The sequence below is a fragment of the Eubalaena glacialis genome, chromosome 2 (genome assembly GCF_028564815.1).
Source record: "Eubalaena glacialis isolate mEubGla1 chromosome 2, mEubGla1.1.hap2.+ XY, whole genome shotgun sequence".
NCBI lineage: Eukaryota > Metazoa > Chordata > Mammalia > Artiodactyla > Balaenidae > Eubalaena > Eubalaena glacialis.
The window spans coordinates 27385896-27401189 of NC_083717.1; the positions used below are offsets into that span (position 1 = coordinate 27385896).

General features: G+C 46.3%; 1 protein-coding gene across 2 annotated transcripts; it reads left to right on the forward strand.

The window, feature by feature from the left end:
- The first annotated feature begins 523 nt into the window (after positions 1-523).
- Positions 524-9192, forward strand: KLF6 (KLF transcription factor 6). 2 transcript variants are annotated; one of them, XM_061179697.1, is made up of 4 exons: positions 524-863; positions 3609-4182; positions 5594-5717; positions 6179-9192. In XM_061179697.1, exons 1-4 carry the CDS (start codon positions 660-662, stop codon positions 6228-6230), a joined length of 954 nt encoding a protein of 317 aa, XP_061035680.1. In that variant the 5' UTR covers positions 524-659; the 3' UTR covers positions 6231-9192. The 2 variants fall into 2 exon arrangements, with proteins under 2 accessions (XP_061035680.1, XP_061035681.1); XM_061179698.1 differs by lacking the exon at positions 524-863 and adding an exon at positions 2994-3279.
- The last annotated feature ends 6102 nt before the right edge of the window (positions 9193-15294 follow it).

The following is a 15294-nucleotide window of genomic DNA, read 5'->3' on the forward strand; positions in this document are numbered from 1 at the left end:
CTGGGCCGGGGGGCAGAGGACTGGTCCCGCGTGACCGGCCTGAGTGACGAGGACCGGGGTTTGCGGCGACCAGCCCCGGTGGGGGGGACGAGGACGGGGACCGGGACCGGGACGACAGGGGTACGGGGACCGGGGACGGGACGGGAAGGAACACCCGGCTGCCTCTGCCCGGCAGCAGCGCACTCGGGCGCTCGGCCGCACACCTCCCAGCACCGACTCCTCCGGCGTGCGGCGGCCCGCGCCTTATATACCCTGCTAAAAATAGCCTGCGAAACCGCCTTCCAATCAGAGCTGGCCGAAGTTCGAATTCAGCCAATGGCGAGGGTTGTGATGGAGAGGCTCGGTCACGCCAGGCGGGGCCGCTGTAAGCCGCTGCCCGCGATTGGCCGGAGCTGACATCATCGTCGCGCAGCCCCCGGGCCAGGCGCGGCGTGATTGGGCGGTGCGCGGGGCGGGCGCGGGCGAGTCACGTGGGGAGATGGGGGGGCTGGGCGGGGAGGAGGGGAGGCTGGCAGCGGAGCTTTGAATAGGGAAGTTTTGCAGGGGTTACGTTTGCAGTCAGTCCGGTGTTTGCAAATATTGTGTGGGCTCGCGAGCGAGTCTCCGGGCTCCGGTAGGATCCGAACCCGCGGCGCCTAATTGCTGCCCACTGAGTTTGCATGAACTTCCCCGGCGCTGCAGGCACGGCTGCTGCGCTCCCGACTCCAGACCGCACACCTCCCTGTTTTTACAACAGCAGTGACTGTCTTTTCCAACCCGACATGGATGTGCTCCCAATGTGCAGCATCTTCCAGGAACTCCAGATTGTGCACGAGACTGGTTACTTCTCGGCGCTGCCCTCCCTGGAGGAATATTGGCAACAGGTAAATAGGAATTTTCATGGGCCAGGTGCCCGGGTGCGCCGAGGAGGGAGTGCATGCACTCACCGACAGGACGGTGTGTGGTTGGAGGTGCATTTCTTTTTCTTCTTTTTTTAATGGTTCGGGTAAATTTTTTTAAAAATTAAAATAATTAGTCTTAAAACGTACTTCTGCTGCCTCCGGTGTGGAAGGCACTTTAAAGGGGCCTTTTACAGCGTGGAGCGGAGTTGTCATTTGAGTGGGGCGCAGCAGTGCTTCGGCGCTTGGAGTGTTTTTGCCGTTTCTGGGGCTTATGAACTGCGTTCTCCGGAGGGCAGACCCAGCTCCGCGGCCTGATCCCGGCCCCAGCCCTTGGCAGAAGTTTGGTGCTTGTACCAGCTCCAGACTCCACAGCTGGATCTGGTCATATGAACTTGCATGGACTGCCAAGGGTGTTTTTTTTTTTTTAAGGGATTTTGGTTTTGTTTTGCTTTTTGGTGTTTGTACGTGGAGATTTTTTTTTTTTTAATTAAGGATTTCACCAGCGAAACATCCACCAGCTCCTTTTCTCTACCAGGCCATTTTCAGTTTCTTTACCTTCTTGGGAATCCTTAAGATTTGCCTCGATCTGCCTTGTTTTTCTTACCTGCTTCTTTTGTTGACCAGAAAAAAGAAAAAAAAAAAAAAAAAACCAATGTTTGCACAACCAGTGACTTATCAGTCATATGACAATGAGCCCGTCCGAATTGCTTCAAGTCAGAGTTTGGGAAGAAGAGTCTGTTTCCAGCATTTTTAGTGGAACTGGAATTTTTGGCATTGGACATTTAAGAAACAATTTTCCCCCCTTCCAATGCGTTAGGATTACCTGAAGGGAGGGATTCTGACACTTGTCCCATTATCTTTAAAGATAGAAGGAGGGTTTGGGGTTTTCTCTGCCCTGCTAGGCTGTTTGCTTTTTGTCACAAAGTGTATTAGCAGATCAAATATATATTGTGGGTTTCAAAGCCTAGAAGGCTTTTAGGGGAGATGAAATGCAAAGTGTTACAACCTTCACATGCCTGCTTAATTGTTCCCAGCCCTTTCCTGCCTCCCTCTCCCCTCCAGGCTTTTCCTCCTAAAGAAGCTGCTTCCTAGGACGTGATTGAAATTGATCTAAGTAGTTTCCTTGGGCATTTGGGATTTGGGCCACAAGCCAGGCTGAGCTCTTGGTCGCCTTCAGAGGCTTTTAAACTCTCCCTGAGAGCTTCCTTCTGGTCCCCAGTGCTCGTCAGCATAATGGAGATTTTAAATTAGCCAGATTATTAAAGTTTAACAAGATCTCAATAAACGTGCTTTCCTTTTTCTTTGGAACATCCATGGAATATCTTGCTGTCTCTCCACAGAACACTCTAGTGTGCTTTGTAACCCAGACGTCTAATTTTAGGGGTAATGAGAAAACAATGATTGTTTTTTCCCCCTCTGCTTGCTCCTGCTTGCTAGGTGAGGAGGGGGAGGGGGAATGGTCTATTCTGATAGCAGGCACACTGCTAAATAACCAAGCGGGAGCCCTTTGGGTGGGCTTTGCTAGTCCTGAAAATGATTTGCTAAAAAGAGCAGAGTTTGCTGTAGAAATCTAAAGCTGTGGAATTGCAGTAGTATAGACAGCCTTATATGGACATGCAGGCAGTTGATCCTAGTGAAGATAAGGGCAGACATAATTTAAACCTAAAACGTTTCCTACCGTTTTTCTTTTCCAGTGGCTAGAAAGTTTGAGATGGTGGGGAGAGGGGATACTGGTCTCTTGGCAGTTGTAGCTTCTGGAAAGGTTGGTTGTGGGGCTGGGGGGGGCACTCTGGCCATGACTCGCTGCATGTATATTTGAACCGGGTCCTTTTTTGGCTGCTGGTCAGAATTTCAAAAGGAAGTCTCCTTTGGCATTGTGTGAAAGAAATAGAGTGATGACTCATACAGTTGTACTCTTGGCCAGTAGATAAAGTTCTTGTCCATTGTGGGACTCCCAGCAGGGCTGCGGAGGAATTTCCCCTCCTGCATCCTTTACAATAGCAGATGGCCATTCTGGAATGGTTTCTCCACTCCTGTCGTTGTTTTCCTCTGACCACTGTGGAAGTCATATAAGTTGTGTGTGCGCATGGCCCTGTACTTGGGAATGGCATTCTTTGAAAGCCTATTAGGTCTGGGCTCCGCAGGAAACGGGTGGTTTCTCTGCAGCTCCTTCCTGACCCTAGACCATCAGCTGGCTGCGTCCGCTCACTGAGTGTGGCCTGTGCTGTCAGCGGTTCTCCAGGGGGAGACACATGCCATGTCAGAGCACACTGTGTTGAGAGCAGCAAGCCCTCTGTCTGTGCCTCTGGAAGGCGGATGCCTGGGTTTCCTTGATGCACAGGGTTCTCAACACTGTCAGATGATATGGTTAAACCTGTCCGGTGGGGGCAGGTCTGAGGCTGGTATTCTTTGTGTGGCTTACAGAAACTTATTAGAAACGTCAACACTGTAACTATAACAAAAACTGGCTCAGTGACCATCAGCCATTTGTGGCCATTGGTCCAACTTGGGGAAGCGGGGAGAGGTTTCACCTCTGGTTTTTCTTCTGAATGTGTACCTATTTCTAGAAGCAGCTTTCCTCTCACTCTGCTAAAGACATGGATTCTTGTAGTGACAAGGCCACAGTTTATTTGCCCTTGACTCCTGCATGTTTTTGGAAATGCGCTTTCGGTTCCGTTTTCGGTAGTCGTCACAATCACATGCCTCCTTGTGGTTCCTTTCGCACAGACCTGCCTGGAGTTGGAACGTTACCTCCAGAGCGAACCCTGCTATGTGTCAGCCTCCGAAATCAAATTCGACAGCCAGGAAGATCTGTGGACCAAAATCATCCTGGCTCGGGAGAAAAAGGAGGACTCGGACCTGAAGATGTCCTCCAGTCCCCCTGAGGATGCACTCAACAGCCCCGGCTTTGGCTACAACCTGGAGACCAACAGCCTGAACTCGGACGTGAGCAGCGAATCCTCCGACAGCTCCGAGGAGCTCTCTCCCACCACCAAGTTTACCTCTGACCCCATCGGCGAAGTTTTAGTCAATTCGGGGAACCTGAGCTCCTCCGTCACCTCCACACCCCCTTCCTCCCCAGAACTGAGCAGAGAGCCGTCCCACCTGTGGGGCTGCATGCCGGGTGAGCTGCACCCTCCCGGGAAGGCGCGCAGTGGGACTGCGGGGAAGCCCGGCGACAAGGGCAGCGGAGATGCCTCCCCAGACGGCCGCAGGAGGGTGCATCGGTGCCACTTTAACGGCTGCAGAAAAGTTTACACCAAAAGCTCCCACTTGAAAGCACATCAGCGCACCCACACAGGTCAGTCCCTCCTGCGACCCGGGCGCCGCTGAATTAATTGCACCAGCCCTGGGAGGGGGCCGGGGCTCCGCAGGAGGCTGTCAGAGCAGACACATCCTCACCTCCTTCCTTCCCTCAAAAGAGTTGGGTCTCTGGGGAGGACAGAGTAGGCGCTGAAAGACTGGACATGTGTGCCCGATGAATGGTTATCGCTTTCAGATTAAACAAACAAGAGGTAAATCACATTCTCTGTCTACACCGAGTACCCCACCCACTCTAGCCACCTGGGTTATCAAGGCCCACTGTGCAGTCTGCAGTGTCCGTGTACAGTGTTACTTGGAGTTGCCTCTGATTTTTGGAAATGAAGCTCGAGGGTTGGGAGAGGGGGGCTGGGCGGTGTGGCGCAGGTGGGTGCCAGACACCATGTGGGGTCTGAGCTAGACCCATCGACTCTGTACGAAGCAGTATCATCAGCAGGTACTTAGTGAGCATTTCTCTGTGTATCATGCTGCCTTTGTTTTCTGATGCCAACTTGAAAAAATAATAATAACTTCTTAATGAAATATCACAGTCTAGAGAATAGTTCCATTTATAGTTACCGTGACAGTCTAGGATAACTGGTGAAGCATCACAGAAATTTTGGAGCTGGAAGGGGTCTTAGAGATCAAGTCATGCAAACTCTCGTGTTACCAATAATGAGAGGAGATCAGGGTCCTGAAACAGCTCAGGGCAGAGCCAGGATCAGGACCCGGGTACCCTGGAACCAGGCTCCTGACTGTCCCAATAGCACACTCAGGACTGACTGTGGCAGTTGTTTTTTATTTTCTCAGGTAGCACTTTTAGTGAAATCATATTTGTAATCCGACCAAGGGATAAAGTCGACTGGGTCTTTCGCTTGTCATTTAGAAAGTGTTTTGAAGACCTTGGCATGGGGTTTCCCAGAAACTCATGACCTCAGTTTTGGAGAAATATAGTTTCCCGGAGGAAACTACAAAGCCTCATTCCACAGGGAAGTGAGTAAGGAACAAAATAAGTGCTTGAGAGAAACCGTTTCCATGGAGAAAGCAATAAAACCCAGCCCTGGCCAAGGCCGCGGGTCCAGTGGGCTGACACATCACTTCGGAAGTATTTCTCCAGTCTGAGTAATTGTCCTTCTTACACGTTCACTCTGATTACGGTCATGTGGGCCCTGCCAAGCCTGGGTCTCTTCCCCAGCACTTGGAGGCCCAAGGCTAGGTCAAGAAAGAGCTCCTGCCTGTTACCTTGGGAGGGCCGGCTCCTAGCACTAACTGAGGTGTATTCTGAATTCCTGAGGGCAGTGGCCTCTGGGCCTGCTCCTGAGTGGACTTTCCCGCCCCGTGTTGGGGTAGCAGGGCCCTTCCCTTACTGTTCAGTGAAATCATGGCGTGCCTGTCGTGTGCTCTCTTCCCAGGAGAAAAGCCTTACAGATGCTCATGGGAAGGTTGTGAGTGGCGTTTTGCAAGAAGCGATGAGTTAACGAGACACTTCAGAAAGCACACTGGTGCCAAGCCTTTTAAATGTTCTCACTGTGACAGGTACGTGCATGAACAGCAGGGGCGCGGCGGTGCCATCCCCGGAGCGAAGTAGGCATGCAGTCACCCTGCAGCAAGGCAGCCGTCTTCCTGGCCTGCACTGGCATCTCTCTTTTCAGCCCAGGACTTTTTAAAAAGGCTCTAATATGCCACTCGTCCAGGTTAGGAAGCACCGTGTACTGAGTGCATGAGAATAGAATGATTTCGTTCATACTTTCTGAAGATTGGCCCTTTAACAGTTTTCAAATTTGAAGGCTGGGCAGTAAAGTCAGGTGACATTCCCAAGAGCTGATTGGCAACCTCCTTGATGTATACTCCTGCCCCGAATGTGGATGGGGCTGACTCAGCATGATGAGTCCCACCCCCCATGGAGAGGGCTTATTTAGCTGGGGGGAGCACGGGCAGGAGGTCTGTAACTGACGGGGCTGGAGACCTAACGTCTGGGACCCCGATTCTCTCTGCAGGTGTTTCTCCAGGTCCGACCACCTGGCCCTGCACATGAAGAGGCACCTCTGAAGGGGCAGAGCGTCGACTCCTGCGGGCTAAAAAGGCTTCCAGGCTGAGACGGCCGTGGAAGGAGGGTGCGTGTTCCAGCCAAAGCCATTTTGCACCCTACCCGGTCGCCTCCAGGACCTACTGGGAAGGTCTTTCGAGGGCGAAAAAAGTCATGTCCGAAGCGGCAGAGCACCCGGGGTGTGTGGTGTTTGGGTGGCCCTGGCCTCGCCACTGGTACCTATCCTCTGAGTGGTCCCTAAGCCTTTGCCGTGAGCATGTGCACTGAGAATGTTAGTGGTGGGTGGGCTGTATGTGGAGGGTCTCCTACGGACTGTGTGACGAGACAGAGTCCTTTCCCTTGCGAGGCTGCAAGAGACAGAAAAAAACATAGTTTGAATGTTTTGTGTGTGAGGCGTGTTCCATGAGATGAGATGGCCACCAATCATTTCCCGGGGCGGGGTGGGGGGGGGTGTAGGTAGAGTCTGCGCCTTAGTGGAAAAAAAAGAAAAGAAAAGAAAAAAAGAAGGGAGATGTGGAGGACAGGCGTGGGCGGTCAGGACCCGGGAGTGGCGAGTGGGTGTAGGGAGGGGAGCCCCTTTCCCTCTAGCGTGTGGCGAGAACTTTCGGTGTCTGGTTCAGCTGTGTGAAGTGAGTAGCTTCTGCTACTCTCTGAGACAGAGTTCATTTGTTACCCATTGTATAAGCTGTGTATCTACAAATATAATACGTTGATAACGTTTCCTTCTAAGACAAAAGTAATGCATGGTCTGGGGAATTATCTGCTTTTCCATTTTTAAATCAGGACTACAGTTTTGATTCCAGTTCACTGAGCAGCTAAGATACGATTGGTTGAATTCGGTGACCCCCTAGCCATCTGGGCCTGGCAATACACAATCCTTCCCCCCTTCGATTTCATAACACTCCCCTTCCAGAGAGGCATTGTGCAGCATAGGACTATTTTGTGAATGGTTCGAATTTGAATTACCTTTTTGGAGAATTTCGTGATGCCCTTGAAAGATGTTGGACACGAGTTGGGTGTCCAGGACACTAGGGCTGGGAATTGCTGGTCTAATGTCTCATTAGACTCAGAACCTAAAATTTTTCTCAGTTGGGTGGATAAAACCACTAAAGCTTAGAAACTGTTTTCTCATGCAGCTAAGTTTCTCTTATTTATGCCTTGAGGACTAATTTCTGGTTTTCTAGCTGTTAATGCACTGTAGATCTTAACAATGGTGCCTTACGCAAGTGGCCCCTTATGTAGGGGTCTCGTACAGGGGTATGGGTGATGCATGCTTTATTAAGGCTCTTTTTTCACCTGGCTTTGTACTGTATCAATATATAATACAGAAAAAAAATCTCTTTAAGGTCCTCCTTCACAAAGTCAAATAGATGAAAACCCCCCAAACAAGTCAGTATTTACTCAGTAGTTTAGACAACTTGACTGTCAGTGTTAAAGTGGAAAACACGTGATAATTGGAAAATCAGACCATTTCTGCCACCGTGAGACTTCCGTATAGACTTTGCACAACAGTTGTACAGATCATACACCGGCTGTGTTTAATATGTAATATTTTCACACGTATTAAAGATACAGAAGTATAAAAAACAATGTATTTGCTTAAAAGGCACAAGTTTCTCGCGTATCTATCTAGCTATCTGTTGGTAACACAGAAAGTATATTACCTTTTTTTTTTAAGGTGGGCGAAATTCTTGTGTATGTATATTTGTGTGTATAGTATGTGTATGTGTGTATGTGTGTGTATATATATATATACATATATATAGATAATATATACATATTTTTTTAAGGAGAAATTAGAATGTCTAGCTAGAAAATTCCACAGCCTGTGAAGACATATTTCAAAATGGCCACAAAGGAGGTAAACATGAGAACTCTAACTTTTATAAAGGCTTTCCCTTTAATTTAACAATTTGCCACAGGCTCTTGGCATCAAATCTCTTCCAGATTGCCAACTCGCTCATCATAATCGGCAGGTCTGGGATAGGGTACCTTCGCCATTCAAAACTGGCATGAACGGAATACTAGCCCGCTCGTTGGTCTCAGACACACTAAGGTTTTGATTTTGAATGTCAGCTTTATTGAAGATCGAGCCTAAGAGTAAGCTAATCACAGGGATTCTTTTTTAGAGCACTTTTTATGCAGATGAAGCTATTTTTTTCCAGCACATAGATTCTTCCAGTTTTCCAACGAGTAATTTCCCTGAATTGGCACACCGCAGCATGGACAGCTGATCCTCCATCCAGCTGCTGGCTCATGGGTGTGGATCTTTCCTTTATATATATTTATATATATATATACACACATATGAGTCTGGCTGGGCTGGTATTTTGTTCGGATCTTCCTAGAGATGAGCAATGGTGAAAGCTCACATAACTGGTTTTTTTTGTTTTTTGTTTTTTTTAATCTGGGCTGATGGATACACTTACCTAAAGAACTCATTTCATATTGCTGAGGGGGGAAATGCACTTTTCTTTTGGCAATTCCAAATCCAGGCACTTGATTTGCTGGATTTTGGAAAACTCCTTTTTTGGCCCTGCTGTGTGCTTAGCCATAACAATTCCATTCAGCAAGAAGGTAAACAAAAGACAAAAAAAAAACTTGCACTGGCTTGTCTCACTTATGAAACACCATGGAGTGGTTTGATTGGGTGGGGCTGGGTGCCACGTATGTCAATGCCTGTAATTTTCATAATAAGCAAGTACATAAAGAATTACATTCTGTTCAGGTGATAACTGAGCCTCAATCAAGCAGAAACTTTTTGCTTGACATTAAAAAAAAAATTTCTATTAGTGAAATTTCTTTTTTTTTTTTGAAGCACCCTGTTATCTAAAAAAATCTTTGTAAGATTTTTGTAAAATTTTGTTTTACAAGATTTTATTTGAAATTGTTTTTTGCAAGATTGTTATATTTCTGTATGAATGTATTTTTTATTGGAATAACATAAAAGAATTCTTATCAGCATCTTGAGTCTGGTTGTTTTTGTGTGTGGGGGGTGGGTGGCGGAGTGTTGAAACAAATTCCTGCCAGATTACTCACCCGGCTCCTCCTTGGGAAATCTTCCTTGTGCTACCCAGCAAACCACTTGTCTCCCCCCCACTCACTGCCCTTCCTGGCAGCAAAGGTGGAAATAGGAGCCTGGGGTTGCTCCCCTGATGGGCACTGAATTCTCCTCCAGAGACTGGCCACCAGGCCTTGGGGCACAGGAGGAAACACTTGCTGTGTTTTATCTTCCTGTCACTCCAGCCAGGAGAATAAATTGCAGAGGCATCCGCAGAATGTGAAACAAACACCTCCCTTTCACTTCCGCAGGCTCCTGCAGCCCTGTTCCACGGAGGCGGTCAGAGCTGGGCAGCCGCCTCTGACCTGGCCCGCACACCTGGCTGAGATGTCACCCAAGAGGGTGAAAAGGACACAGTTGGGACAGCAAGCCCTAAAGCCATCCCCCTGGCCTTCAGTCCACTCTTCTTACCTACCCCCTCCCACCACCTTCTCTGGTCAGCCCAGCAAAATAGGGCAGAAGGTAAAAGATTGTTTACATGATCACCAGATTTTTTTTTTTCTTGAGGTAAATGGGATGCATTGAAACGCAGAGTTTGTTTTAAAACAAAATAGCTTTCGGTTCTCTAGAAACATTTCCCGTGAGCAGCACTAGATCTTAGTTCTACTGAGTGGCGAGTGGCAAACAAGGTTGTGTTGAGTTCATATTAAGCTCCTCAGTAGTGATGGTTATAAATCAGTGTGTGCTTTCTAGAAGGGGCTATAGGATGATGGAAATTTCTGAGGCAATGAGCTTCTTAACCTTGTTCTTAGTTTAAGGAAGTTCTCTGGTTGCTGGAAGGGCTCACTGCCTCTTGTTCCTAGCGGATCTTCATTTTGCTGCGTGGGCAGAGTTTACACGAGCTGCTTTTAATTTGATAATTGGGGAGGGGAAGTTGAAGTGCGTCCCCAGATTAGAAATGTTAAGTAATTTTCTTTCTAGAACTGTGGTAAAAATATAAGCCATTTCAACGGAGTTGTGATGTGGGAGGGTGCAGGAAGCAGATGCAATTTTTGCCAGGACTCATGGGTGTGTTGTGTTCAAAGCACATGTCAGGATGACTAATAGTTGGATTGCCCTGACTGTAGCACTAAATAAAGGCTTGATAATGCATTCTCGGCTACTAGTAAGACTTGACCACTTTGTCATGTGAAGACTATGCCGAACAGCTCGGTTATGTTCAAATAAGGCTGCTAGGAGAACTGCCATGCAAGGAATCAGCTGTAAACCAAGGATAATTATAGAAGGACAAAAAATTTCAGTCTGCTTAACAAAATTTTTGAAACCTAGCTAAACGAAAGGATACGTTCTCAGTCGAGCTCGCCGTGTGCTTTCGGGCAATTTGCTGAGTTACGCTGGACCTCAGTTTTCTTATTGCTAAAATATTTTGGGTTAGGTCACGTGTATCGAGCATTTTATAGAGCACTGCAATTCTGTGGTCTGTGAGTATAGGGTGGACTTCAAATTACATGTCCACCCTCCTGGAAATGCTCAGCTCAGATCTAGAAAGCTTTCTCTTGTGCTACAGTAGACAGCATTGTTGAGAAAATTGCTCTGACTTAGAATGGAAAGAGGGACATTCTCAAATTGCCCCTTTAATTATAGTTAAGTTATTCAAGCATTTGGTGCTTCATAGCATACCATTTTTTTAATTAAAAAAAAAAAAAAAAAAACCTCTTTGAAAACTGCCGTTGTAGCCATTGCAGATCCAGTCTCAAGTTCTCCCAACTCACCAATCATACTGCACACGTTCCCAGCTGACCTGTGTGCTCAGAGGGCGGTGGAGTCGATGGGAGGTTGTTTACTTTTATATTTTAATTGCTCCGAAGATAGAACATATCTTTCATATGTAACTCCCTTCTTAGTTTTTAACCTTACGCCACCATGAGCTATATTTTTATTTTTTTATTATTTTTTATTTTTTTAATTTATTTTTGGCTGTGTTGGGTCTTCGTTTCTGTGCGAGGGCTTTCTCTAGTTGTGGCGAGCAGGGGCCACTCTCCATCGCGGTGTGCGGGCCTCTCACTATCGCGGCCTCTCTTGTTGCGGAGCACAGGCTCCAGACGCGCAGGCTCAGTAGTTGTGGCTCACGGGCCCAGTTGCTCCGCGGCATGTGGGATCTTCCCAGACCAGGGCTTGAACCCGTGTCCCCTGCATTGGCAGGCAGATTCTCAACCACTGCGCCACCAGGGAAGCCCCAATGAGCTATATTTTTAACAACCCTCCTTCTCAACCTGAATTATTCCCCTGCCCAAACTGGGTGATGATGAAAGTGATGATATCTACTACTTCTTGTGCCTTGACTACAAATCGGGGAGGCAGTATGTTATATATCTGTGTCTGTGTGTGTGTTTATGTATATTTCCCAGGGTACTCCACACGGCGGGCGTTATCCCCATTTCACAGGTGAGGAATACTGAGCAGCTTTCTCTAGGTGGCTCAGCAGGAAGCATCAGGCTAAATATTTGAGGCCACGTCTCTCAAATGCCAAAGACCAAGGCTTTAATCACCAGCCAACACCGCTTTCTGTCTCACGCAAGTTCTCACGAGAGCCTTCTGCTTGTTCTGTTGGATTCACCTTGAAATGAAGTCACATTTATGAAATGGAGACAGAACTTTCTTATAATTCGGAAGCACTAAAGCTATAAACTGTGCTGTAAGCCTATGCAAACAAAAGTAACCATTTTGAATTGCTTTCAAGATATGAGACGGGTGGCATGTATTTATTTCTAATGTTTAAGAAGCTCGAGAAAGCAACTGGGGATGTGACATCCTGCATTAATTGGCAAGCATCACCTAATGTATGTAGTTAAGACACAAAGAGAGGAAAATTAGGTCCATGCATCACACAAATGAGGCAATACAACAAAGTGTGTTTAACTAGATTTAGTTTATAACACAGTCTCTCTGTTTCACCCTAAGTAATTTTAATGAGAATTCTCTAAACGGCTGTGAATGGAAAGAGACAAAGACAAGAAGGCATCTGGGTACCACATGTCCTGATAGGAGTCATGCTGGGCCGAGCAGTCACCGCAGAATTTTCAGTAAAGGACAGATTTAACTAGAATGCCCCTTGTCACTGTGAGTCTCTTCAAACTCGTGTTGCTAAGCCTTGCACTGACTTCCCTTAACATAATAGTGCTAAAAGAGAAAAAAAAAGGTATCATATGATCTAGACCTCTTCCTTAAATTCAGAGCCCCCAATCCAAAGCTGCCACGAACAAATAATTATTAACTTTTTAAAAGACTTAGCTACTTAGATAGTGGAAAATGTTCGCCAGGCCAGAGAAATCAGCATTTTCCGAAGCTGTGTACTTGCTTGATTCCCAAGCACATGTACCGGTGACTTGCATGTATTGACTAATCAGAGTTCTGTTCCCCTCGATTTCTTAAGTTTCACATTACCACATTTCACTGTGGTTGTGCAAGACTTCCTTCCAGATGTGCAAGATAGGTGATGACAAGCACGGGCTTTATCAATTAACTCACTGTAAAAGCAGGCGGCATTGCTTGGGTGTCATTTTTCCGTTTGCGTGGCTGAGGAGATGGGAGAGTGGTGGCACCGTGGGGTAGGTAAAAGGGCAGTAAATGGCGCGTGCCCTGTCTTCCCTTTCAGCAGGAATTCGAAAAAATCTTTGCTGTCACCCCCGTGTTCACTCACACAATTTACCATCTTCCCTAAAATAGGTCATTTACTCACAAGCTCAAAAGCTGTGCTGACTCACCAAGAGACATATGTCTCTGTGTGTGTGTGTGTGTGTTTGAACTGTAAAAATTTAACTCTTCATGGTAAAATTGCCTTTGGGCAACATTCGGACATATAAATCATTTAGTTAAAGTAAGTTAAAGAGAACATCAATGTTCACTACGGACTGAAAATTTTGAACCATAACGATGCGATTTTGAATATCTATCTGTCGTCAAGCCCCACCAGAAGATGGGGAGGAGACGGCAGGAGCTGAGACCACCAAGAGTCCAGCACTGGTGAGGTTGCCCCCAGCAGTAGCCCTGCAACCTGAATGAGGCCCAGTAAGACCAAGAACGGGAGCCTTTGCTGAGTGAACAGCAGCACGTGAGGATGCCCCAGGGGACACACCACCTACCTCCTGGGTTTCTCCAGTCAGTGATGCAGCATTCACACTTCGCATGTATCAGGAGGAGGGAACCAGGGGAACAGGTTCAGTCCCATTTTGGCCAGAAATGTCTATGGGGTTTGAGAGAGGAAGACTCACCAGCAGCTTCTTGTTCATCCTTAATCAATCGTGACCCACCCACTGTGCTTCCTGCACTTTAGTAACAAGGAACGTTGCCTTTTAAGGATGCTTGTATTCGAGTGACCAGCCAGAGTGGCACCTGGAAATCAGGAAACTGGACAAGAACATGGGAAAGTCGTCCAAGGGCTGGAGCCCTTTCTTTACATTGTGACTTTCCTTGGAAATTTTTAACAGTAGCCTAAACTAAGAGTTTCGTTTTGTTTTTGTTTTTTAATTTAATTATTTTTATAGTTGCTTTACAATGTTGTGTTAGTTTCTGCTGTACAGCAAAGTGAGTCAGTTATATGTACACATATATCCACTCTTTTTTAGATTTCCTTCCCATTTAGGACACCACAGATCCCTGAGTAGTCTTCTCTGTGCTATACAGTAGGTTCTCATCTATTTTATATTGATACATAGTAACGTATATATATTTTTAAGGGAATTCTACAAATTATATTTGCAAAGACTGGGCATTTACCCTATCATGTTCTGGGAAGAATGAACCTTCTCACATGTAACTCACAAGTAGAAGAATAGCTAACTCCTGGCTTTGAGATGGTTACTTAAAACCCTTTCAGCTTTGTTTTTCTCATCTCCAAAATGTGAATAATGAGAATCTTTTAAGACTGTTGAAAGATTAGAGATAAGGTATACAGGGATCAATAGTAGATCATTATCATCGTCCTGTGGTGGATATTTATTTCTCAATCAGAAAAATAATTTTTGTCTTCCCATTGAATTTGTTTAAAAATAGAATTTAAAACATAGCATTAGGAAAAGTCAGTCATGTTTAGTTTCCGCAACATAATTTTCCAGTAAATTCAGTGAAGGACAAGCTTAGGCTTTATGCTGCATTTTTATGATCAAGAAAGCAGTTTCCTCTCGAAATTCTTGCTGTTCTGCTGCAATCTTACAGGAAGGAAGTTCTGCAAATCTTTGAGGGAAACACTTTTCCTGTCGAAAGCTGTGAACGCTCTGACCAGTGGCAGAATTGAATTGACCAACAGGTTCAATGAGTTGAATTCACAGTGTTTTTGACAAATGACAAAGAACCCAGAGGTCCCAATTGTTACTGCCATTTTCAGGAATGGCTGTAAATCCTGAGATGGGTCCAATTCTTCTGAATCAGGAAGATTGTGCCCAGCTGGCCATTGAACCAGTGTCTCCTCATGGCCCTCTGGAATGAGTGCATTATTTAACTTGTTACGTTCTTTCTGATTAAATGGATTCTGTGCCTAGAATACCTCATCCATGAGCAAGCATCAGCCTAGATGCTGGACGCCACTTGAATTTGGCATACGTTCTATCCAGTTAAAATTCCTATGCTTACCTTCAGATATACTTGTTGGTTTATATTCTTTATTTTGTCTTGTTTTTAGTTAACTGGTGTTTGTTTGCTTGATTTTTTAATTTTCACCACCCATTTTCTTTCCTACGTGCATAATTCCCATCAACATGCACTCCAAGCGTCCACTGTCCTTAGTGGAAATAAAATACCATATATTTGCAGAGGTTTTGTGTTGTTTTGGTGTCACTGTTGTTATCTGTATGTAAAATAGTCTCACTGGACATTTTCTTTGACAAATAAGCACTGAGTCGATCAGATGCAAGCCGCCAGTCTAGGTGACAAAGCCGACAGCCAGCACGTGGGGACAACCCTTATTTGCTCCTCAGACGCCCTGTGGTGAGCAGGGCATTAGCATTTCATTTTGCAGGGAGTCAGCAGAGCCAGAAATAAAGCCAACCCATCTCTTTCCATTCTCATAA